General features: G+C 35.2%; 1 protein-coding gene across 1 annotated transcript in view; it reads right to left on the bottom strand.

The window, feature by feature from the left end:
* Nucleotides 1-26879, bottom strand: part of LOC104169657 (regulating synaptic membrane exocytosis protein 2) — a gene marked incomplete at its 3' end in the record, with an annotated part of 130956 nt that overhangs the window by 26149 nt on the left and 77928 nt on the right. Inside the window, exons 15-16 of the mRNA XM_009710635.1 lie at nucleotides 18460-18639; nucleotides 17226-17335 (exon numbers count right to left, since the gene is read on the bottom strand). Coding sequence (XP_009708937.1) covers nucleotides 17226-17335; nucleotides 18460-18639 — 290 coding nt within the window. The remainder of the gene's footprint in view (nucleotides 1-17225; nucleotides 17336-18459; nucleotides 18640-26879) is intronic.

Here is a 26879-nt window from a genome sequence, read left to right as displayed (position 1 = left end):
GGATGAATCCTGAAGCATCTTCTTAACTAACACACAAAAAAAATGTAATGACCTTAGTAAAACTATCTTTGATTTTACGGAATAGTCACCGCTTGGAAAAAACAGCATGAGACAATCATTTACGTCAAATAGTGGAGATACTTAGAATAAAATAAAAATTTTGGATTTTGTCAGAATATATACAGAGTAATTTGAATACTGAAGAGTATAAAGAAGCCCAGAATGATTTCCACGCTAGCATTATAGCAGTTTTAGAAGACAGGACCCTCTCAATCAGAGTTCTTTCTCAGAACTCCTGATCCAGTTCTGAACCTATAAACTGTAGTTTGCTCAGTCACCAAAGTCACTTATCATACCAAAGTTCTCTACAAAAAGAAAAGCTTTCCTAAGCCTTGCTAATTTCTTGAGACCTAAATATCTAGAATATAGTTAATCCACTTGGGAGCACTCTAGAAGTGTTTCTATAATAACACTTGAATTGACAAGCATGACGAAATAAACATCAAATAAAAATGACTCTCTGAATAAATATTTTTGCCATGTGATAACTTTTAAAAAAGAAAACAAACAAACAAACAAACAGAACTAATATAAAAAGCAAAACAGGCTACTTTTTAATGTTTATACTAAAACTGATAGTATGAACATGTAAACCTTTCAGAAAAGGTTCCAATGATCATCCTTCTACAGCTTTATTTACTGTTACACCATGTCAGCATTAAATTCAAATGGTTGCTTAATTTTATCAGCAGTTAAGTGCAACTCTTAGATTTGAGTATATGCAGATTGGAGGTACTCCAGATCAGGTCAAAAACTTCATTGACTTCTAGAACGTTGCAAGAATTTGTCTCATAATGGTTATTATTTCAACTAAGAAATAAAAATAGATATAGCCATTAGATTTACTCCAACATTTAACACTTTCTTCACCATTTTCGAATTCTGTTTCCATCTCCATGCTCTACAAAGCTAAGATAATATGTTGTTAAACGAGAGCTTTCTGTTTCGGAACTAGTAAGAGATGCTGATGAATAAGCAAAATGCCAAATGTCAGTGCTGCCCATATCCTCTGCGGTTAGATAAATATGCATTATAGTCTCTAAAATATCTTTTTTTTTCTGCCCCCAAGGCAAAGGGCCACCATCTACACCCTGCTTGTTTTAACCAAAGCCAACTTTGGTCAAATTGTAAATATTTAGAAAGAAACCATACAGTTTTCTAATTCATCATTCACCTCTTACCACTCTCACTTCCCATACAAATGAACGTCAATCTTTCTTCTATTGTGATAATCAGTTTTGATTTATGTATAAGGAAAAGTGTAAAATTATTGAATATTTATACCAAAAGACCTCATATAGATTACATAAAATATGAGATTCTTGAGTCAGAATATTTTAGTTATCTGATGCACCTTTGCGGCTAGAAGGACCTGACAGTTGCACTGATCCAGATTTTTCCCATCAGTATGAAAGGTACAATCTTTAGATGTAGTTGTTTCATTAGATGCACCACTGGTTGCACCTACCCCCTGGGCACTGCCCAGCACAGGGAATTATGTAGCCGTGCTCTCCCCACTGCACATCAGGATGACACTTGGTTGTGTGCCATTCCCTCTTGAGAATGATACTAACTTGGGCTGCCTGGGAGAGGGAGGTGGTGTGCTCCAGTACATCTAGTGTTAAGTTCAACCTCAGCACTTCTTACATTTTTGTTCAGAATATTCAATATGAAAAATATTAAAAATATGAAAATAATATATGATAAGAATAGATGCATATCTCCAGTTTTTCTGAATTTCTAAACATGCCAACTTAGCACCAGGAATGTTGCAGTTGAACTGGAACGATGCAGCAAATTGCAGAAGTAAAAGATGACGCAGCAAAATACCAGATGCTAATGATGAGGAGTTTTCTTACGCAAATACTACCCTCCTCCTTTCTTTTCTCCATACTACAGACAGTAATAGCCCTTTTCACAATTACCTTTTCCTTGAAACATTTTGGTATACTTTCTCTTTTACTTGTATTTGTCTTTTTTTATTAAATCCACTCAGCTTTTTATTCTTTTCAGCACCTAAAATTTCTGTGAACCAATTTTTATCAGTGCATTTCTAGTTTTAGACTTTTAATTAGGTTATCATAAAGTCTTCACTTTTTCATTAGGACATACTTAATTTAGTCATCTTTTCCTGAAATGAAAAATCCTCAGAACTTCTTTCTATTTTTAGTTTTATAAGATGAATCCTCAGAAAGGAATTATGTTCTTAAGATTTTATGCTGACAACCACTGTAAAAATGAGTCAAAAGTGGATTTGGCTAGTGTTTTTTAAACACAAAGTAGCACAATAATAAGCTATTAGAACAGTGGGATAAACTGTCAAAAGCTGAGAAACTACGTTTTGAACCAGAATCTCAAGATCTTTAACTCATGCATTAAAAATACAAGAAGAAGAATTAAAGACATAGAAAAGGCTAAATTCATGTTATACAAGTTTTAATTTACAAAATGAAGTCCGTAACAAAATTTGAAAAAGCCATCAGTTTCAAGAGTTCACACAGAGAGAAGTATTCTCAGCTGTGTCAAACCTCTACTAGGGAATAGCAAATGGCTTCAAGTTAGGATACATGAATTGTCCCAGATGTACCACATTACATCTGGAATGAATCCAGTCCCACCTTGCACCACCAGCATGCTGCTAATGGCATCAAGGCCAGCTCCAAGTGATACTTGAAAGCAATGAAGGCTTTCTGACAGCCTGCTGCTGCTCCTACACCAGAGAAACCTTCAGATGCCTCAGTAAAACAGCGCTGATGTTCCCCTGCCCTGCTGTAACAGGAACTAGACTTGTGCAATATCTGAAGACAAATAACAACACGTGGAGTCTTTTTCTGACAAATTTAGAGCAAGACCTCCTGTCTCTCCAGGTAACATTCTACAGCAAATCTAAGGACACCATTTTTTAGCTTCCTTTTTTGACACAGTAACAGTGGATCTACATTTTTTCCTCCATACACTGGGAGAATATTTTACAGAATGATTCTGTACATTAGAGCTCAAGGCATTCATCTGAGACGTGATGATCTGTGTTTCCTCCGAAGACTGAAATGAATCTGGATCTTGCATCTCAGAACATTGTCCTAAATGCTGGTAAAGTGTGGACAGTATAAAGGCAGGGACAGCACCTCTCCCTTGTGCGTTTTATGAGCCAGACAAACAGCGAGTGTGCACACACCCACTCACACCCTCACACCCACCCACCCACCCCTTTTCACACACACCCACCCCCCCTCTTCGCATGAAAGCAGTTTGCAAATTTGTGCCAAATCAACAAATGAATGAGGGGATATGTTAATAATATTTTAAAATAAAGAAATTGTTGTTCATAAATGGCTATGTAAGCATCACTTCTATCGTTGTTTTAACTAACAGAGCATTCCAATAAAAATTCTGACATATCTTAATTATTTATTGTTTTGATTTCATCTTCCTTACTGAACTACACATTCTGGAAAGAAAACCCTGGGCTGGGCTTCATTCCCTGGGATTGCAGGGGGAATACATTAAACTTTAATGGAAGTAATTAGGTAGGCAATAAAAAATATCGCCACATATCTACATTTAATATTATCATTACTAGTGTAACAAAAATGATAGTGTAGGTTATTCCTTAACTCCAGAAAGGTTTTCTTCAAATTGACTTCAAGGTTACATTAATTATTTGTAGCTGTAAATCACTTAACAAGCCTAGTCCAGTAGCAATCTCTTCTCATCATATTCCCTAGCTGCAAATCCCATCAATTCTGTTCTAAGCTTATTTTTCAAATGTTTTACTAGTGGATCCCTCTATATGGGGAATAAATCGATTTGAATCTTATTTTAAAGAAAAATTGTAGAGGTACTCAAACAAGGTCACAGAGAGTATTTGTTGCAATATCACTTAGTAAAGTCACAGCCTACTTTTAGCTAAAAAGCAAAGTATCGTGTTGCTGCTTTTATAAATACAACAGAGTTTTAAAACATGACGAAACACCAGAAAAACTTAAATGCACCAGATGAGTCAGAAGAAAAAATACAGTCAATTAATGGTACATTAAATATGTATATCTGAATATTTAGTAAAGTATATTTAAATATCACAAAGTAAATATATTATTTTTAAGCCACTATCAAGGCTTTTTTTCCAGGACTGTTTATGGCAGGGGGAGGATTTGTTTGTTTCATATCTTCTTAAATGTTTTTAAAATATGGCAGTTTTGCTCCCTCTTCTGGTTATATGCCTGAAACACGTTGGCAATGAAAGCGATACAGCTGGCCTGCTGGCCTGTTATCAATAAGCGTATTTTGAATATCTCAGAAGAATAGCTCTACTGAGTCACCTGTTTGGATAAGCACTGCAGGTTTATGTTGGCAGGAGTGACTTGAAGCAGGAGAAGGGGTGCAGAGAGCCTATGAGGGGGATGAAGACACCATATAAAGATACCACTGATGTTTCTGTAGATTCCTGAGGTACAAGATGGAGGAATCCAGTATCCTGGATAAGCACTGCTATGCACTTGTTCTGCTCATATTCCTTTCCCCCAGCATCCACACCTGCTCTGCTGAGGACCACACACTGGGCTAGACAGATTTTTAGTCAGACTCAGCACGGCTATTCTCATACTGACATGAAAAGTAAACACAAAGAAAGTAAAAAAAATCTCCAGAGTCTGATAATTAATGAATTTAAATAAGGCAAATTACAAGTAACAGCCAACATAAATATGGAGCAAAATGCAAGCTTCTGCTCTGCACCTCTCTCCCACAGTCTCTGCTCTGTTTGCATTCCCATTCCCTGGGTGTCAGTGAGTGCTCTGTGCATGCAAGGAAATGTGAACAGCCTACAAATCCACCCTACAGAATGCAGGATGTAAGGTTTAGATTGGTATAGGGTCTTTTCCAGCTTATTTTTATTCTTTACTGAAAAAAGTGCAATCTTCTAGCAAGTCTTCAAATATTTTCTATGCAGAAAAGTAATTTATTATTATATGACCATCTTTCTCTCTCTCTCTCTCTCCCTACTGCCCCAAAAAAGCTCTGCAAGCAATCGCAGGTGTTTTACCCTTTTTAAGTGCAGTTAAGATTGAAGTTTATGGCACAATTCTAAAATGTTAAAAAATTATCCAGTTCAAAAAATAGTTCTAAAAATAGGCCAGTAGTTTTAAGTAATAATATCAACCAAAAAAGTAAATGGAATAAATCGTTCACAGAAAGATGAAAAACATAGATTTGTTTCTTCAGAAAGCTCTAGGTTCTTCAGAATATCAATTACTACTAATTAATTACACAAAAGTTTTCTTATTGCTCATGTTTACATGCAAATTTTACATACATCTTTACATGCAAATGCTGTCCACAGCAAAACACCTGTGCTATTTTTCAGCATTACTTATAAAATGTTAGATTAGTAACTAGACAAACTATATTTGACTAGCAGACAAAATGACATCACATTGTCATGTACCAGCCTTAGAAATGTTACTTTATATTGTGATGTAGTTTTGAAAGATGCCACCTCATATTTTGTATAAATAAGTCGAAACTGGAAGCTATTTATGGACAAGTTAGTAGTCCATACAACAGTATGGACTCTTTCTCATCTGTCGTATTTTCCTGGTAGTTTTAGAGGTAAATTCATAAAATAGTCACCTATTTCATAGGGAATTTCAGCAGAATGTAGGTTCTTCAGCCTGGAGAATTTGCATCTTACAGGTACTTGACTTCCACTGTTCTGTGTTGTTGTGTTGGGGTTTTTTATATTTGACCATTTTCCCTAGTGTACAGATTGCAGTTATTTGCCTGCCCACAACTATGACAGTCTCAACAGCTCTATACCTTACTTAAATCTTACTTTGCTTGAACTAGAACTTAATTAAAATGTAGTATTACTCTAGGTACTCATAACACATATGAATATGTTAAGTATTCTCACAGCACACATAAAACACATATTCAGTATCATTCTCCATGCAAAATTCAGAAGCTGTCATGGTCTCTTAGCAAAGTCTAGAGTCAGTGGGCCAGGGGAATAGAGAGCACACAAGAGACTCACGGCAGTCATGGTTAGTAGCTCAGGCAAAGTGTAGGCCCCATTTCCAGGAATCCCAAACAGTCTTAGATGGAAGAAGATACTCAGGTCAGCCAGCAGGATGAGCGTTCCCTCTGGCATGACAGCCACGTGCTTGTTTTTCAAAAAAGCATACATATACACTATTTCTGCAAGTCAGTTAAGCAGGTTCATCTGTCATTGCTTCTTTGACTGCGGTCCCTTTATGCTACCTAGCCTGCATTTCAGTCACCTAAATTCTTTAGGTTGTGTCTAAACTGTGCAGCAAGTCTGGAATACAGCGTACTTTCAGTTCTAGTCCTCCAGGCACCCAGACTGCTCACAGAGTGGTGGGGCTCCCATGCATGCAGAAACCAGAGCGCATAGAAGAGTGTGGACTCGGTGATTTGAGTCTTGGCTTTGTATAGACTCCAGATACAAACAGGCTCCAGGTAGTTCTCAACCTGGGAGATAAGAACTGGAAAGTATTCCTGATTTTCATAATACAGACAAAGCTGCTGTGTAATTATGTAAAATATTCTAACGAGTGAGGGAACTGATAACCTGAAAGACTTAAAATTTTGCTTTAGTAATAATATCATCTTTTATGCACCCTAAATTAAGACAGTAAGTGACAGAATTACCTGGAACCTTTTCTCAGAAACTCAAATGATCAAAAGCTGTCATACAAAATACATGAAAAAGAAATGCAAAGCACCCGAGGAAAAATTGAAAGGGATAGTGGTTTTGATAATAAATATTTGAAACTGAATATTAGGCATAGACCATTCTTTTGGAGTAAAAGAGCTCTGCAGAAGAAACTTCTAAAACATAAAATGGACGCCCTAGAGAAATTAATAAATATATGAAAACAAACTATCTTAAATACAGGTTAGTAGTATTTAGTTTATTGTGCAAAGTACATCTTTCAGGCTCTATGATTAAATATATAAAATATTGCTTCTGTTGAAGGAGTGAAAGATAAACTGAGAACAAAACCAGCTCTAGCCTGACTTAATCACTGATTATTTGTCAACCGTCAAGTCTGTGGCAAAAACCTCCAACTTTACCAGGATTGGAATTTGGATCTTAAAAGTATGAGACACTGAACTATCTGATAATTAGCATGCATTGCAGTTACAGCAGCAGACTTCCAGCATTTGCATTCGCTCAGGACTGTGTTGGCAGAGCCACTAGCCTAAGGGAGGTGAGCCCGTGCATCGCTCTGCTGGGCTGCCGACACAGCACCTCCTCCGCAAAGGCACCTCAGTCAGTCTGTCTGCACTGGATAATAGGTGACATACTAAAATCAGCATGGTTTTCCCTGCGACACAATGAACTAACACAGGCAAAACTGAATCCCTGCTCTCCTGATACCCGTCTTCCCTCTGCTAAGTTACTCTAGGGAAGAGAAAGCTAGGAATAGCCCATAACAGTGTAATTGGGTCTGTTCCTCACATGGGCTCCTGGTAGCGAGAGAAGTGTAAGAGTGAATACCCAAATTTTAATAAAGCCAAAGCACTGTCTAGATGATATTTCCTTCACTGGCAGAAGATATTGATGAGACAAAGTCTAAATGGAATATGGCTTTAAAAGTACATGGAAACATTATGACAGATTTCCTCAAAATTATCAAAGCAATTTAGAAGCATGAACTCAACTAAAACTTCAAAGTAAGCTCTGGTTGTTCATTGCATTTTCCTGTTCTATTTTTAGATAATAAATCTAAATCTCCATGTTAACATTTCAGTGCTTTGAATTAAGCTTATTTTTACGGCATTTGAAATAAAAGAAAATAGTGAACATAATAAGAACTAGACAATAGAGATGATTGCTAATGACATAAGCCTTTCTCTACCAGTACATGCTAATTAAAATGGTCCCGCTCTCCTATGACCAGCAAAAACGTGCCAGACTTGTAAAATATATACCCAAGTAATGTAAAGTATATAGACCTGGTAAAAAGTAGAAGACAATGCAGACAATTTTGTAGATGTCTGCAAACTGTACTTGATCTATTAGGGCAAGGCAGACTGGGAATTCCTAAATGAGTGAAAGTACAGAAACTATCCCACTAGTTCTAAATAGGCAACATATCTAGGTGGTGTAAACTACATCTTCAGCAACACAATTAGCTGTAAACAAAAAAAACCCTGGAGCTTTTGATTCCACAAAAGACTTTAAAACCACAGCTGAAAATAATTATTTTAAGTGCAAGAAGTAAAACACCACATTAAAATTGAACATACATGAACTTACTAATTTTGAACTAGTAGAACTAAGCAACACACACACATGCAGCAAAGGATAAGCAAAATTTCTCAAACACCCACAATTCACTATTAATATCATCAGCAACTTGCCTTTTCGCCCATTAACAGGTGGGTTTTGATGTTTTTCCTCATAATCTTTATAACATTAAAAACAGACAATGATGATTAACAATTGGAACAGCTACTATGATGAACAACTTAACTATAGCACACACAAACACTTTGCAAACTATGTTAGCACAATTCCATGCACTATGCTTAAGTTATCACAAGACACACAAAGGGAACAGTACACAGTACACACACCAGTGAGCAACACACACTTAGAGATAGAATCGTAACAAAAGCAAGAAAAATGTAAACTGAACTATATTGAAAAATGGGAAGGCAAAGATCTTAAAGGACACTCTGGATGCTTAAGTGAAAACTATAATTAAAAAATAAATCTTGCTTTCCAGCTCCCTAATCTTGAAATTACTCTAGCATCTAGATTTCTGAACAAGCAATGAGTGCTATCACAGTAATTATCCTGACTTTATTTTAAGAAGAAAATAGTGATCCATATTTTATTCTCTTAAATAACAACAATGGGAGTAGGGCTCAGGGCACAAGATTCCAAATAAACTATGATTCAGGCACTTACACTTTTAAGCAGGGACGACATTTTAGACATGCTTATGTTTAGCTAGTAATTTTTCCTAACAGCTAGTACTAAATGTGTTTCTTGGTCATCTTGTCATTTTTTTGGGCCACCCTTCTGGAGCACTTAATTCTGTCCACATAACTGCAGTAACATCCTCAGTGCATTATTCTTCTCTGGGCTTCATTCCATGGGCACTGAGGTATGTACTGCACTGCCTACTTTTAGGCAGCTAAGTTTAGCATTGGTCAAGCCCCAGATATTTATAATCAGAAAAGCTTATCTGTGCTGCTCTTCCACATCCTCCACAGTTAATGTATTGTCACAGACAATTATTAACAGGGTTAACAGAATGTAACAGTGCATGTAAATGCACATTTATGTTTTTATGATTCTTTCTTTGAGGGGAAAAAAAAAAACAAAAGCAGAAAAATGATCGTTGAAAAAATCTTTAGATCTCTGTATGTCTTTATACCTGTATGGTGTGTGTTTTCTGAAATTAGAAAGTAAAGTTGTATACTTTAATCACATGGAATTCGAGTTGAAAAAATATTTGCATCTGTTTGATTTGATCATCATCTATCAGTTCTCATCACAATAACTTCCTTTTTCTACCAACAGAACCGTCTTCCAAGCAGGATGAAGGACATTATACGAAATATTCAAAGTATTCCCATGTAATGCAGTTTCCTACTGGTTTTGTTCAGCATCATCAGTCTGCCTACACACACTAGGGGAAAAAAAGTGTCATGATACAATAATGATTACTCCCCTGCTTGTAAAAAGTATCAATGCAAAGTAGAGGGTACTACCTCTAAGGGGTGTCAGCCCAGATCTGCTAAGGCTGTAATTTGTTCATAGTACTTTTGTAAAGAGGGATAAAAAAATTTTAAAAGTTACGTGATTTTTTGCAGGTTGAACTATTTTAAGCATTCACAAGCTGGTAAATAAACTATGCTACACTAAATTTGTTTGTCTTGCTCTTACATAAATTGATACAATTATTGTCTGGATTTTGACTTTTAATGTATTTACAAGCTGGCTGGTAAAGCTTCCCTACGTGCTCAGGGGAAAATGTTTCTAAAGGAGATAGGCACTTGTGGTCAGACAGACCTGCCTCAACCTCTGATTCCTGAACTCCAGTACGCTTGTTTTCTTCATCTCCTGCTGCATTTGTATAAGCAAGGTATGGCAGGGGGAAAAAAGCAAGACAAAAACATGCATGCTGTGTTACAAGCTGTTCAAACAAAAGATAAACATCAAACACAAGACATTCACAATAACATACAAACCCTCAGTCTGTGGCATAAATTATTTTTTGAGTAAATCGAAGATTAAATAAATCCTTGTACTATTTTTCATTAATATCTCTGGTTTGCTCCAATGAGAACCTTCTGCAAGTAATGATGGTCATATGCAGCCCTTAATATCCCTTGTTGCCAATTTCTTATTAAATTATTGAAGCACTGGAAAGCAGACAATAAGTACCAAAGCAAAGAAAGCAGACCTATGTTGGTAGATAATTGGTTTAAAAGCATCTTCTGCTTGGTTTTACTTTAGTTTTTCTAGAAATAAAAGTCTAAGCCTGTATTCTCAAAGATCGTATTTAAAATCGTGTATAAATTGTAAGCAAGCGGGCATACTGAGTACCTTAGTAAGTGCAGAAGAAACAAAGCAAATGTTTTTCCAGCTTGGAAAAAAAATCCTCAATTTGCCAGATAATTTGCTTTTTACCTGGATTTCAGAGTAGTTAGAATTCAGAAAGAAGGACACTTTTCCATCAGCAACTACAGTTGCCTAGAGCATATCTAAATATCAGAGAACACTGAAATAGTTGGAAATAATGGTGACAATATGGTTAATGATAAGCAATAAAAATGTATTTCTTTTATATCATTAATAAACAACCTGAACTTTCTTTTGTGACAAAGCTCATCTAACACCAGGGTAACAACAGTAATGATATAGAAGAGTGTTGAGATGCATAACTGATGTACCATATGCCTGCTGTAATTTAAATGTCAGTTATTCATTAAACACTGTTTTGATGTGATGCAATATACTGTAGTTTTTCAAGGTTCAGATTTTGATTACTTATTGATTTTTTGTGTTCTCTGTTTCCAGAATTTTTTCGAGTTCTCTCATTACTCGTATAGGTTTATGTGCAATTATATATCTCATTGAATTATTTGACTTCATGTTTAGTTAGCATGTAATAATAATTTAAAAACTACTTGTTCTAACAGGTTATTGTTAACAGGGAGAGAGATTTAGGCTGTAATCAAAGCCAATGCAATGGAAACTAATTTCTACATAGATTTCTGCTCTATAATTCTGTGATAAAATCATGACATTTAAGTTCCAATTAAAATCATGACATTGAAAATTCCAATTAAAATATTCAGCATGGACACCATATATACAGTCAAACTTCTGTCATAGAAAAGAATGTATAGAAAATGTGCCAAAGACTTAAAAAAAATAAAATTGATTTCAGTAGAAGTCAACTAAAAAGTTTTTGGGATGTTGGTACCCTGAACCATAAATAAACAACAGCTGTTATGAGCACAGCTGTATGAGTCTTTACTGATTTTTCTTTACCCCCTTTTAGTCTGAGACCTAGATGGTGAGACCTTCAACCGGCATAAAGAAGTGTTTATTCCTCCTTTTGCCAATCCAAGAGGAAATTGCGAGCCATTACTTCCCTTGAAAGGTCAGGACATTTCAAGTAAGCACCCTAAGCCCTGTGTTATAGATAACGTTTTTTTCAAGTTTTTCTATGGAAATTGAACTAATGTAAATAAAACAGTCCAATATTCTTCAGGGGCTGAGGACTCTGCCACCTCTCAGGAGCATGAACTAAGCATCCACAAGTAAAATCCAGAGATTTTTTTTGCAAATTCCTAGTTGAAATCAAAAACCCAAGGTGGGTTGCTGCATTATCCTAAGGCAGCCTTGTCACTGATGTTAACTAAGCTATTCTCTTTACTCTCCTGTCAAATGTACATAATGCAAGTTACTGAGTGCAAGCACAAAGGTGTCTAACATAATACAGTAAGCACAACAGAAATAACCACACAAAAAGAGGGTGGGTGCAAAGATATGTACCTTCATTTCTTAGACTGCTGTGTTTGACTAAGACATCAAGTTCCTAGCCAAGCTGAAGGTAGCCTGACTTCCTATCCTATATTATCTACATGTGATCAATCACGTTTTACAAAACAATCTTTCTGTATCCACATATTTTTAAAAACTTGTGAAATTACAGCTGATAGAGTATGATAAATTTATGACCAGTGTGAATACAGGTTCTCTGCAATTGCATTATAATAGACTTTCTCTGTCTTCCATCAAACTATGATAAGGCACTGGAAAACACACAATAAAATTCCTTCTTATTTTGCAAAATTATGTCTCATTTAACAGAGAAATTATGTTCTGAATGAGACAAAAACCCTTAAAACGTCTTTTTTTTTTTTTCTGTCTGTTAATAGCATCTATGTTTTCCTCACCATCAGAATGTCTCAGTAACTTGCACTCCATACTGCATGAATTGCAACACAATACAATTGACAGTATAGATATTTTCTTTTTAAAGCTTTGAAATTGTATCTGAGACATATAAAAACTGGAGTTATGGCTGATAGCTATCCCTTATTAAACCTAATCAACTACCCCTGTTAATTCCATTTGTAGATAATTTTATTCTGGAATAAGATCACCCATACCTGAAGTTAAGAGTGGAGAGTTAATCAGCATTAATGTCAGCTTTAACAGCCTCTGAAATAACTTTCCCAAGACACAAGATTATTATGAGATCATGTAATTAAAGTCTGTACCACAGAGCATAAATAGAAGGGCAAATCCTCACTGAGATCTACTATTTGCTAAGTTTCTGAGCACTTCATTTTTATACTTAAAGGTTTTATTGCATTTGTTTGGACTGACATAATTTTCTAGTTTTTATGGTTGGGTGGGTGGTTGGGGTTTTCTTTGCAGGGATGAAGAAAGAAAGGGCTATGTTTATTTTTAAGAGGAAAAGGAAAAATCTATATTAGGAAAAAAAATAGTCTGTCTCTGATTAGTAATTAACAACAAATTGAAAGGGCTAATACCCAATACTTTCAAGAGCACTTTATGGTGTTCCATTTTAATTAGCAGCAAGAGGCCATTGAGTTCATCCCTGTACCAAGGCAAGTAAGAACAAAGAAATAAATTATACCCACAGATAAATGTAAAAAAATCTTGTTAATCCTTAAGAACTATCAATATTCTAGTATTCACTTAATGTCTATAGCGCTAATAATACAGAACATTTGAGAATATATAACCATTTCACTGCTAAAAACAAGTTCAATTTAATACTATTGTTTTCCTACAAATGTTCATCAGAAACAAGGTATCTCTATCTCTAGCATAATTAAAAAATATACAAGCAGAAGTTCAGCCAAAAGAAAAAAGTCTTTTGGCATTTCAGTACTGAAAATCCAGTAAAACCTGAAGTGGTCCTAGACTTCTTTTTAGAACTATTTTCCATCCAACATGAAAATATACTAAAGTAACAAAGACTAAAGCAAACTCCAAAATGCCTAGATGCTTATGGTATATTCTGGCTAGATAAGGTAATGACATGCATTTCAGAGATACCTAGTTTTTCTTCCAAACTGGTAAATCTGATACTGGCAGCAACACAGCTGTGGGAAACTACGGAATTAGCCAAAATGCCATGACCATAAAAGATTGTAATGCATCGTAGCTAATGATATTTGTATGTTCTCCTACTGAGCATGTGGGACACTGAGGAAAAGATATATAGGTCAATACAATACTGTTAGGAACGGTACTTCATAGCTACTCACAGCTTTTTTTTGTTGGGTTTTTTTTTTGTTTCTGGGGAAACCTAGACGTCCTGGAGCAAAAACCTTCAAACACATAACACAGTTCAGTGAACTAAATCTAGCCCAAATCAATGTCTTTTAATTCTGATCCTAATCTGGCAAGCAGTTACCCAGAGGTTTTTTTCCTGTAGATTCCTTCCCTTCCAGTTCTAGTCACATAGCCACAAGCACACCATATTCCACATTATACTGAGTGTTGCACTGTAACAAAAAATCTCCCCAACTGCAAATCACTTCCTTATTTCTACTTGAGTCCCTGCATTTCTACTACATTTTAAGAAATGGTATGCAGTTTCAACACTGTAACAAACACAGATTATTCAAATGTATACAGACTAAATGAGACTACTTAGGAGTTACAAACATAGAAGTTTTTCTTTTTTCTCCTTTACAAAACTGAGATGCCTTTCCATTTCTTTTTGTCTATAATGTATCTTTTACTAACTCTTTGCTTCAGTATGTTTTTAACTTAATCTGGTCAACAATCAAATCCTTGATTTCAAAATAAAGAAAGCTTAATCTTCACAGCATGTTTCCATGCAATCTAAAATCCTCTCTCTTATTTGAGTCAAGTATATTCTTCTGTAAGAACAGAAAGGACTACTCTGTGACAATGACATTTCCCAGTGTGGTCATACAGCCTTCCCAACAACAGACAACTGTTTTCTTTGTCACCAGGGCATATAGTAACACACAAAAATCTACCCAAATGCCTATAAAGTTTTCAGGTTTACTTGCTGCTTTATTTGTTAAATAACATCATAAACCCCTTCTACTATAGTCAGTGTTTTTGATTCCACTGAATTTCAGTTATCACTGGGTACTCATTTGCTTAAAATAACTTTTTGTAAAATTCAGTTCTCCACAGTAAAAAATTGCTATTAATCATAATTACGTTCTGTCAGTGACAGAAGTTAGGTAATCTGCTGTTCTTGTAGAATATTATTCGTTTTAAAGAAAATTATTATTCCCCTTAAAGAAAAGGAATAGAAAATCCTAAAGAAGGACAGAAAAAACCTCAAAAGCTCATATTCTAATAACAGTATAGGTTTACTTTAATACATGACAGAAAATTACGTAAATACTGTGTGCAAGCTGTATCTATGAATTGTTTTTAACTACAGTATTTACCACCTTTATATGTGTAAAATTCAACATGAAATGTGCCTAGTTACTGTATCTTGAGTAACTGATGATGCTTTGATTGCTTAATAAAACTCCAGTCTCTGCAGTTCTGGTAATTTTCCATAACCCAGATTTTCCAAAACACCAATTTAGACAGAGGTACAGGAAAATACTACTCAGTCTTCAAGTAAAAACAAATAGAGTTCCTCAAGTCCCAGCAGTACTTACCAGAGCAAACAATTCTAGCACTCCTATAAAAAATAATTATTTTATTGAATTTATTGTATTTCTCTCTATAGAACCTATGATGTAAATAATACTGCTACCTTCTCTAATCAAATGCAGTAAAAATATGCAGTATTTCACAATTGCTGCCCTACAAAGCTCACAGTCTAAATAGATATACTAAGCAAAGAGCAGGGAAGAGTGGTAAAATATGAAAGCATATACAGCAATGACAGCAAACATCATGTTATTAGATGTGATTATTTCCTGGCATATCTAGACTATATTTCATATAAGCATTTCACAACACATAAGATGACAAAGAAATGAATATACTAGGGTGATGATCTGAGAACACAGAGTTTTCTTTTCATGAAGTTTTGCTTCCAAAATGGAAATAAACACTGTAAACATTGTAAATACTAAATTAAAAAGTCTGATGAGACAGATACAGTAATACTACATATAGACCCTCAGTGATATAACCAAGGACTGCAATTGATATCTTGTGGCTTGCTATTAAGCAAATTAAATTGTTTTAATGGTATGAAATACAAGGGAATTTAATTTTAAGCAAAAGTATAACTTTTTAAAAGACTACCTTGATTAAATTTTTCCTCTTATATTATTTGAAAATTACCTAGTAATTCAGCAACTGTATATCATTATAACATATTTGCAACAACAACATTGTTCTGATTAAATGCATGGCTAACATTAAACATGTCAAATAGCCTCAAATGCTTAAATTTAAACATGTGCCTGAAGTGCTAATCCTGAAAAGGTACATACATACATAGGTTTACTGAAATAGTCTTATTTGACGCAGTGTAAATCCTTGGTATTTAAAATGGGTACATGTCTAGGTACTTTTCTAATGATGATCATATTTAGATATATAATTTATACTGTCTTTTTTTCATGTAGAACCCTGTACGATTTATGAGCCACAGGTCTGAACTTGAAAAAGACTAAATAATTATGTTAATAATTCTGACTATGTCTGCGCAATCAAGTAACATCAATTGCAGTTGGGTTTATTTTTCCCTATATAGCCTCTCAAAAAGGCTTTCAGGTGAAAAACAAACCCTCCTTTATGTACAGACCTTCATAAGATTCTATCTCCTTGTCTCCATTGTCTAGGGAAAGTAACAAAAAGAAAACAAACAAACAAAAAAAAAGGGAACCAAAGCACAGGGGTTAAAAACAACAGAAGTTTTATAAACGATATAATATACATGTCAAGAAGGATTTAAAGAAAGAAGTGTATATGGCCATTTAGACTGATTTTGCACAGCACATCTAGTTATCAGAAGTGGAAGGGTGAAAATGTATTTGTCATCAAAAATGTGTTTATATACCTCTGTTTCTAAACATTTTGCAAAATGTTTCCATTGACCAGTGCTTTTATAGGACATTAAAGTTAAGCACAATTATAGCACCAGTAAAAGATGAATCATAAAATATCTTGCTGACCTTTCCTATTTTAGAGATTATTACCTCTCTTCTTCATTTTCCTGTTTCAAGATGCAGAGATTTTATATTAGCAATCTGTAACACACTCCATGTGAACCCACAAGTGATCAGCTATGCTCCTAACTCCCAAAAGAGCCAGAGTTTTATCACTAAACGACATACAAAAGATAATTTCCTGTGCCTATTGAAGTCAATGACAAAACACCTATTGAGTTCAAAAGGAACAGGATCATGCTAATAGTTAGTCCATCTCGGTTCATGTGTATTGCCTTGTTGTTGATTACTGCACTGCTGATGATTCATTTCAGTCAACAGTATTGTAGACACTAAAACATAATAGAAGAAAATACAGTACAAAATACAATACTAATATCAAATCCTGATTCTGTACACAAAAACTCATGAGATTTCAACTGTAATGCCAAAAAAAAAAAATCAAAAAAAAAAAATCGACCTTCATGAGCAATTTTGCAACATCATTAAGGAGAAAAACATACACTTACTTCTCTCCAGTGTCCCCTTTGGTGGGAGCTGTGGTAACTGCCTGCCCCTTCGCCCTACTACTGGAGTACTTGATGGACTTGTCTGAACAGACCCAGTTCGAGGATGTGACCTATGAGACACATATCAAAAAAAAAAAAAAGTAGCCATTAAACGACAAATTCATCCTTAAATACCATCTAGAGCTGATAACATGACTAAGTAGGCTTTAGATCACTTGGGATCCTTGCAGTCCCATAGTGAAACTATTATCTTTTTTTCAGAAAAAGACCTAACTAAAAAGAGAAATCTCTCTGTGAAAAAGAAAAGAAAGCCAAACTAAGGCTGAACATCCATAACATGATTGTTTGTACAGTCAAGCCAGAAAATGTATTGTGTGTATATCCATGTGCATGTGGATATAATACCCACATACACATAAAATTATGCACAAGTGAAATTCAACAATCTTTACTCAGTTTGTATTTGGTTAAATTACCATTGAGTGGCAATGAGATTACAGGGATTTGTCTAAACAAAGTAATAAACTGAGAAAAGACACTGGTATTTGACTCTAACTCACTGGGGATTTGATGTCACTAACTCTCAGAAAACAAAAGAATGTATTCTGCAGTTCTAAAATAAGGAGAGGCTTTAATGAACATCAACTAGACCAAAATGTACTCATCTTTTTATTGTATTATGCTTATTTAAGCTAAGAGTAATGTATAGAAATCCTCAAAATATCAATCAGGAAGGTATAACACTCAAACAGGAACAATACAGACTATGGCACAGTAAAATGTAGTCAGAGAAAATGGTCGTTAAAATGGTAATTAATAGACAAAGTTAGTACAGTCCATTTAAAGAAACTTTTTTTTGTATTAAAAAAATAGTTTCATTTGATGTTATGATGGTTGTTCCATAAGTGATGTCTGATGAACACAAACAATTTCTCATTCTGTAAGAGAATATGATAGTTATGAGGTGCTTTATGTGGGAAACGATCCAGGATTCCTGACAAATGAGAAATCACAAACAAATGTAGTTAAATACCGTTAGCAAACAATTTGCAATGGCAGCCACACCATTATATCCAGAGTAGAATATAAATAGTGTGTTGGCACTGAAAGGGTTAGTATCTATTGGTACTAGTGATCAGCTAAAGATGAGGCGATACCAATTAGCTACTGGGAAAATAAAATGGTGAGCTGGTGGGGCAGAAGGGGATTAGTCTGATTGATTTGTCTGTTTCACCTCGGTAAGGCAGGTGAAGGAGGGGCAGATCTTCCAGTCATTAATGAAGGCATCGACCTGATGAGGTTTGAGTCAGGACGCTCTGTGGATCGGGAGCGGGAGTTGGTCCGCTCTAGCATAGGACGTTGCTCTGTTGATCTGGATCTTTGATATGGCTGTCTATCTGCTGCTTCACAATTCCTGTAATGTTAGTCAAAAAGCAGCTCAGTTGACCTTTGACTTTTCTATTAATTGTAAAATATGCTGCATGACATTGGTTTGGAGCAAATAATTTTGATATGTACATTTTTGGGGGACGGTAAGTTTTTCTGAGTTCGCTTCTTGATAACATACAGTTTTTTTATACATATATGATTTGGCTTGTTCCATACTCTTGATAAATGGGCTGAAATGTTTCCAATGTCTCAGTAATGACTATCCATGCAATAGTCTGTTTCCTGACAATTTCTGGGTAAAAATATTGTTGTTTTTATTAATTAATACATCAAAACCTTGGAGGAAAAGAATAGCTGACATAATATTAATTCTCACTAAAGCTAATGACTCATTTAATTGTGCAATTTAATTGAGCATTTTTAATCACATGACTAGATTTTTACAGACTGCATTTAGAGGTAGTACTCTTGTTTGTAGGAAAGTCCACATTCCAGATGTTATAATTACCATGTACCACTGTTCACGATTATTAGACTCAGGATGTCTGTCAAAATATAGGCTAGGCTATAGTGATGGATTCATATGTGGTGCTCAGACTGTAGTCAGATGAAAATCTACAGTATCATTAGTACTTGTGGAGGTTTCACCAACTACATAAAGTTTGGTTTGCAATAAAAAGAAATCTTCTAACCCACAGCCTAAAGAACTGTGCCAAAACAGCAACGGGAAAAGCTACCATTAGAGATGCAATGGGGAGAAATCAGACTGACTAAAAGAATTTCTTCATCAGGCAGTCTGGTCTTCTGCTATCTTAGGCAATTAATTATGCCATTACTTTCAGAAATTAATAAAGCCCCACCTTTTTTCACAATGTAATCAGTCTGTTTGCAAGGAGTAATGTTTGCTAGCAATATCCTAAAATACATAAAATCAAGGTAATTTTAAAAGTAAAATCCATACCCTGGTGGAGCTACTTATTAAATTCACACTTCTCCCAGCTCTCCTTGAGTAACTGAATAGCTGTAGAATACAAATGGGGAACATGTACCCTTCAGGACTTTTCCTTGAGCGAAGTCATGCATTTTACAATGAAGCCAGTTAATACAAAGAGTGACTAGATGGTGATTAAGTGTAACAAGAAGTCGAATTTTAATTAGTATCAAAAAAGAGAGAGACATACCACAGCCTCATTATGAAGAGTCTTATATTATTAACAGCATTTTATTTCTAAAAACCATATCGAGACAGAGTACAGTTGTCTCTAGGGTGGCTAACTTTGCTGAATGGATTGATAAAAGATTCATTAAAACGAATGTCTCTTCAGGCCTTTCATGAGGTAATAATTGGACTCCTAGAGCATACGAAGGAATTGCCACAGACAGGTTCAGAATAATACCATTCACCGTGAATCTACATCTATAAGCTCCTAACAAGCAAACACACCATAGTGAGACACATAATTGTAATTATAAGCTGAGGCACTAAAGCTTGGAGGAAAAGTACAATGAGCCTGGCACAAAACCACAACAAAATTACCTCACTTCTTCTTCTATCAGTTCTGTTTCTGAATGGGAAGCTTCATCAGCAAAAACATCCACTGTCTCGCTTCTTTTACATTGTGGATAGACAAAGAAAGACAACCTTAGCTTTGATATGAATGTTGCTTAGTTTAGGTAACTGTTTAAGAGAGGTTTCAGTGTTATGAAAGGTGAGAAAGGTATCGGCCATCTGCATGGTGGTTAAAAAATGACCATGGGAACAAATTCTTAGATTATGGGAGTAAATTTCAAGAAAAAAATATTCCTAAATTCAACAAAATTACAAAAGAGAATATGACCAAGATGCAGAGAACCCACCCGTACCTTGTTTACCCACATGTTTAAGAAAATTAGCGAGCCCACAGAGACTTTCTTCTTTGAGTCTGTCACACAGAGAGAGCTAGAACAGCCCTTCTGCCAGTGAGCGGGGGACTGCTGGAGCACACAGCAACAGGGACTGGGCAATGAGGTGAGGGGTATCATTCTGGTTTCTATTTCTCTCTCCTTCCAATAGTCAGTAGAACATACAGAGGAACAGGTGAGTAGCAACCACATGATTTTCATAAACACTTTATGAGAAGTTAAGCCTCTTTCACTTGTTACTCCTAAGGCCTTATTCTCTTTAGCTGTAGCATAAAAAGGATTTTTTAGGATGTTAGGGATCTGACCCATTGCCTGTGTTTGAAGGCAGGGAGTCATTTTTACCATCAGGATCAATACTAATGGCTTAGTGGGTAGGTTCTGTATTCTGCAGAGCATCATGGAGCCACTATAGCTAACCACTGTGCCAACAGATAAAGGCCTCAGAAATTTCATATTCAATAGTCAATATAAATATTCAGTTTGCCACAATGTGCAGCTGTCATGTACTTCAAGTGGAAAACAACCAGGAGTTCCCAAAAGTGAAGGAGTACATGGATTTTGGCAGTGAACCTTTTGCTTTTAGATGAAGCTTCAGCACCGCTGTTGTTTTGCAGATGGAGGGATCTGAAGACTAAGTTCAATCCTGAGGTGAAGCTGAGCTGTTACCCTCAAGATACAGGCTACATGCTGCAAACGTCTCAGTACCCACAGCAGCAAATGGAGGGCTACATAAGCATACTGACAGTCTTCCACTTGAAAGCTTCACTGTGTGGTTTTAGATCATACACATACAAAGATCAATCAACAGACAGTTTTATTGTCTGCTCTTTGTCCTCACATATTTCAATGTCCTTTTAACAGTAAACACATGTGCTATAGGATCCAGGTCTTCAGAAACGAACTGTCCCTTTTACAGAGGAAAAAAAAATAAAAAATCACTCCAATAACCTGCTTGGGCAGAGCAGCTCTTCACCTATTACAGTATACAACTACGCATTAATATCACAGTCCAGCCATAAGCATTGGAAGGGGAGTTTTTAAAACACCTCAGTGAATTAAAAACAGAAGTTCGTAACTTTTCAGATAACATTCTTGAGGGCTTATGCTCCCAAGTTATCTAGATGAAAGTTTCCTCTTTTCTCATTACAATTCATACCATATAAATTACTGATTTTTAAAGAGGGAAATACAATAGTCTAAGTTAAAGTATTCAGCATCCATATAATATTTTAATGTATGCTAGAGCTGTTTATCTTTGCTAACAGATTTTTCATTATAAAAAATACAGTTAATAAAACATCAAATAGTGACCTCCTCCATTTAGTATTGCCTATTGTAGCATCCTTCTACCTTTGCTAAGGAAAACATGCATGGTAGGTGGCCTATTCCCCATAACTGTCCCCCACATTGAGGAAAGGCTACAGCAGGAAGTGTTTGCTTCTTAACCAAGCACACCTATCACTCTGAAACTGTCTCAGCTCTCTGTCAGCCACCATGCAGAAAGCTCTGTGAGTATTCACAATCTAATTTTACATTGCAAACCCATCAAAAATTAGAAACCCATACTATTTAGGTACCACTGCAAATTCTAGTAACCACAGTATCTAACCAAAGGTGCTACAACATTTTGGTTTAGCTACTGATGTATCTGCATTGTTCTATATCCATGTTCTCAAAATTTCAAAATCTAACTCTTTTCCCAATGCAGAAAATAACCATTTCTAATTTTTAATTTTTCAGATTTGTTACTTTTCTTAACAAATAAAAAGGAGAATTTTCAACAAATGAATACATTAATTGATCTAAACTTATGTAAAGAGAAAGCTTTATGGAAGATGAACAGTTTTCAACAGTAAGCAATCATAACAGCTTACAACACAAATAAAACTTATTTTCCCCCCAAATAACTGAAAACAGTTTATTTGAAAGCCCATGTTAGATTCTTTTACTGTGTGCAAGACTAAAAAAGCGAGTCATGAGATCATGCCAATCACAATTTTAGTACTAGGTTGTTCTTGTAACAAAAAACTGAAGAAATAAAAATAGAATTGCTGTAGGGTTACAGTACACCACAATTCAGCTCCTAGTGCATATTTTTTTCATCTAGACACACTCAGCACAGAACAAGAAAAATACAGCGATACATTTTCTAATTATTGTAAGTTCAAACTCCAGCTAATATACAATGGTAATACCTGTCAGTGTCTGTGGATGGCTGCTGGATTTCAATCCTTGGACATGTTATTCTTCTACTAGCTATAGGAACTTTGCTGTTTAGTCACAGACACAAGATCCTCTGTTAGCATAACATAGATAAGCATGTGTACAAACATCTGAGGTTACTAGTACCAAGCAAACTTAAATTTGAGTCATAAGTATTGTAATGGAAAATGGGAAAATGGGAAGGAGCAGTATACTGCCAAATATCTAGATAAACTGGTGACTTAGTATCTCACCAAATCACTCATCTATACCTGTAAAGAAACTTAATATAAAATTATGTCCTTCTATAGTTTTTAAAAGCCAGGAATGTAATGCTTTTAGGCACTCTTACAAAATAAACAAAACCAGGAAGCAAAGCAAGATAGTTTTGCTGCAGTAATACTCTATCGTGCTTTATATATATATAGTGTATATATATCTATACACATACATCACACACTCATATGATCTATTCACATGCACATTACACTGTGGTGTGTGTGATAAATACAGGTATGTCTACATGACAGTCACAGTCATGACTAAACCGTAACATGCCAGTATCTGAACCACTTTTCTATCAGCTAACTCAGCTAAGCAGACAAAGCAGAGAACTCAGCTGCAATCCCAGGCACATTGTGCTCCACACTGCTATGCACAGACTGCTACAGCTACCGAAACCCCTGTGCATGGCATTGTAGTCACCGTGGTGATTCTGTTGTAGACATATCTAATCATGCTAACACATGATGGCATGGCACAATTATAAAAATGCTTAAAGAAAGCACATATAACTACATCTAGAGAGATTTACTCTCCAAAACATGTTTCATCATCGTTGATTTACTGAGGAATAGCAAAGCTCTGCTTTAAGTAGGGAGCTAGGCCAGATAGTTTTTTCAAAGTTCTTTCCAACCCAAATTACTTTGTGGATGCAGTCAGAGGTTTATGCTAGCTATTACAATCAAATATCAATAAAACCAATAAGTAGTATCAATCCTGGAACAATTAAGGCTGAAATGTGCTGAAATATTTCATATCCTCTTTATCTGTAAAATCAGACCAAATTAATTTTTTGTGTTTTGGAGGAATAGAAAGGCAACTTGTACATTTGAAGGGAAAATAGTAAAAATATGTAAGCAATTTCTTCTTCATAGAAAATCTCAACATTAAACAAAAAGAAGTGGTGAATGCTTTTGAGAAAGAGGCTTCTTAACTTCCAGTTAACACTATTTGTAACTGCATTCAAATGAAAGCAAACATAGCAAATGAGCTAATAATAATACTACTAATTTCACTTAACTAGTTAATTTTAACTAGTTTAAGAATAAGTTTCCAGTACTTCACTCAAAGGTAATTTCTCAAAAAATGAGCCCTGCAGGCTACCATTTCCTTACACAGAGGTGAACCAATGAATGCAAGCAACATATATGTTGCCTTATGTCTTATCAACTCATTTAGCTTGCACTAACTTTACCATATTGACATCTACTCATATTTTTATTCTGTGACTACAATATAAAATGTTTGGAGGTATTCCTTCACTACTAATTTAAAAGTTTGAGACTTAGGCAGATTTTTGCTATAATGTAATATGTTAAGTGTTTGTTTTTACATTATTGTTTCTGGTACTCGTAACATACATTTTGATTTATATAGCCAGTTGCCTTTTATAGTACCTTGTATTTTGCCAACTACTTCCAACTTTCACCATCTTTAACATAGACCCTCAATTGACACATATTAAAGAATCACACTGCGGGAACACATATCTCTGTCTTCATAAGGTGACTCATTGAAGATCATGATAAAACTGATTAACATTCAAAAGCTGAGAACGCTTTTGAAAGAAGAGAGCTGAAATCTTCTCCCTGCCTCCACCCCAGCTCAGTTTTATAACTGAAGATACTGCTGCAATTCTCTCCATGATAATAATCTAAATTTTAATAAAAATATTAGAAATATTCCAAAGTATAAGTGTTTCAGCTTTATATTCTAACTTTTTTACACATTTTTTCCCATTTCACACACTCATCTTGACTGTTGTATCATAACGCATGAGCAATGACAGGAACATTCAAGGGTTTTAATGAACATGTATTTCATGACTGAAGAGTAAGTGCTATACGAGACAGTGCATAGAGAAGCTTGAGAGAGAAGCAATGACAGAGAAGCATTTCCTACTAGGGCTTGAATGTTCAAATGCAGTTCAGCAGAGCACTTAGACTCTAGAGTAATCAAGTGAATTAGTTGTAGGCTTAAAATTAAACATGTACCTAAATATGCCTTTGTACAGTGCAGTGCTAAATGCAAACTTTGAAAAGTACTTGGTTCTTGGTAGGTTTTGTGGGATTTTTTCCTCAGATCTTAAATATAACTTTATTTGTACATGGCACACAGTATTTAGTTGGCTTCTTTTTTTCTAGTAACATTTTAAAACACCAATAATATGGCAGACATTTAATTAGTAAATTATCACAAACATGGCTTCATACTGCAAATATGTGTTTATCTGTCATCTTAACTTTTGGCAATAGACCTGTAATTCTGACCTCACTGAAGTCCAGAAGAGTTCTGTCACTTGATGAGGCCAGGGTTTCAATCAGATCATTCCAAGATAAGCAGTGATGTAAGACTGTATTATCTTTTAAGCTCTTAAATTACAAATGAGCAAAATAGCATACTGTTTCTGTTAAAGGCATTCTGTAAATTCATTGATCTTAAGAGAATCTGATCCATTCCAGTAGTCTTTATTCTATTAAAGTATGTTCTATGCCTTATGGTCCACTTAAAAGTCATATTGGTTCACAACAAATGTTCTTATCTTTTATTTCTTTTTCCACAGCTTTTTGGAGCTAAATTTAAATGGGGACAGAGAGTAGTAACAAATAAGCTTCTTTTTCAGGTTAAAAATCTCTTTTCTTCCCCTGACATTTATCTACTTTAGCATCTATACAGTACTAAATCTAAGACAAGTGAAGTAAACCAGAACTACTTAATGTGACTATGAAAAGCAAATACAAAACCTTTGTTTACACTAAGCACTTTCCAGCCTTCTTCAAATGCTGCCCATTCTCAGTATGCTTGTGCACTTTCCCAGGTAGAACTAATAAGCATGGCCCTTCTCATAAGTACAAATTAAGTGTATTCTTCAAACACTTAAAATTGAAGAGCCAGCAAACAGTGGCACTCTGGTTTGAGAAGCTAGGGAAGAAATATGGTCTAAAGTAAGTCTCTGTGGCTGCACTAATGTTGAGCCAAAAGACAAACCTCTCCTCTCTAGAGGAGAGAGAAACTTGCATTAAAATACTGAAAGATTAATTCTGGTTTATACCATATTTTTTTAGTTTCAACTCGACAAAGTCACTTATTCTCCTTCAGTCTCTGAATTCCTTAAACAGAATTCCTGTTTTAGTCAACATATAAAGAACAAATATGAATCACAATTTTATTTAAATGGTCTTAAGACTGCAGGTGAACTGTGACTAATCCCTTTTATATATGTATCTTCTGTTTTCAGTATATAGTATAATTTAATATGGTTTGTTATATTCAACTGTGTATAGTCTAATAGCCTTCCAGTGATCTGTTGCAGGTACATAACTATTTCTCCAGAGAGATACATTGACTTGTATCACCACAAAAGAATAAATAGAAACACAAAATTCAAAATACCGTCAGTAATTAATTTACTAATAAGTAATTAATTCAATATTCATGCACAATTTACATGTTATTAAGTATTTGTATGCACAAAATTACAGCATTTGAGACACCAATATATAGCGTTGTGTTGTATAATTTCACTACAAATCTCTTTGATACATGGTTTTGTAACTCTTAGTCTTCATCAAGGAAGAGTTCCCAATAACTGTGTGGGAGTTTTACTTAAGAACTTCAGGATTTGCCAACATTTTGGACCCATACCGTATGGTTGTCTGTTTGTCAGCCAAAATATGCCACCGGCATAGTCCAGCTCCTACTTACAAGAAAAAGAAGGGCAGAAAGAAGCAAGCCCTGTGCACATTCACAAAGGAAGTAAGTAAAAATAAAGAAGAAAAATGTTGCAAGAGCAAGAAGAAAATGTGGGAGAAGCAGTAAAGTCAAAGAACTAATAGCAAGGAAAGTCTGTGCACTCCCTTGATCACAAGCCAACTGCAG

The sequence above is a fragment of the Cariama cristata genome, unplaced genomic scaffold (assembly GCF_000690535.1).
Source record: "Cariama cristata isolate BGI_N322 unplaced genomic scaffold, ASM69053v1 scaffold3982, whole genome shotgun sequence".
Lineage (NCBI taxonomy): Eukaryota > Metazoa > Chordata > Aves > Cariamiformes > Cariamidae > Cariama > Cariama cristata.
Note: the sequence above shows the minus strand (reverse complement) of the source record. Positions and strands in the feature narration are given on the sequence as shown.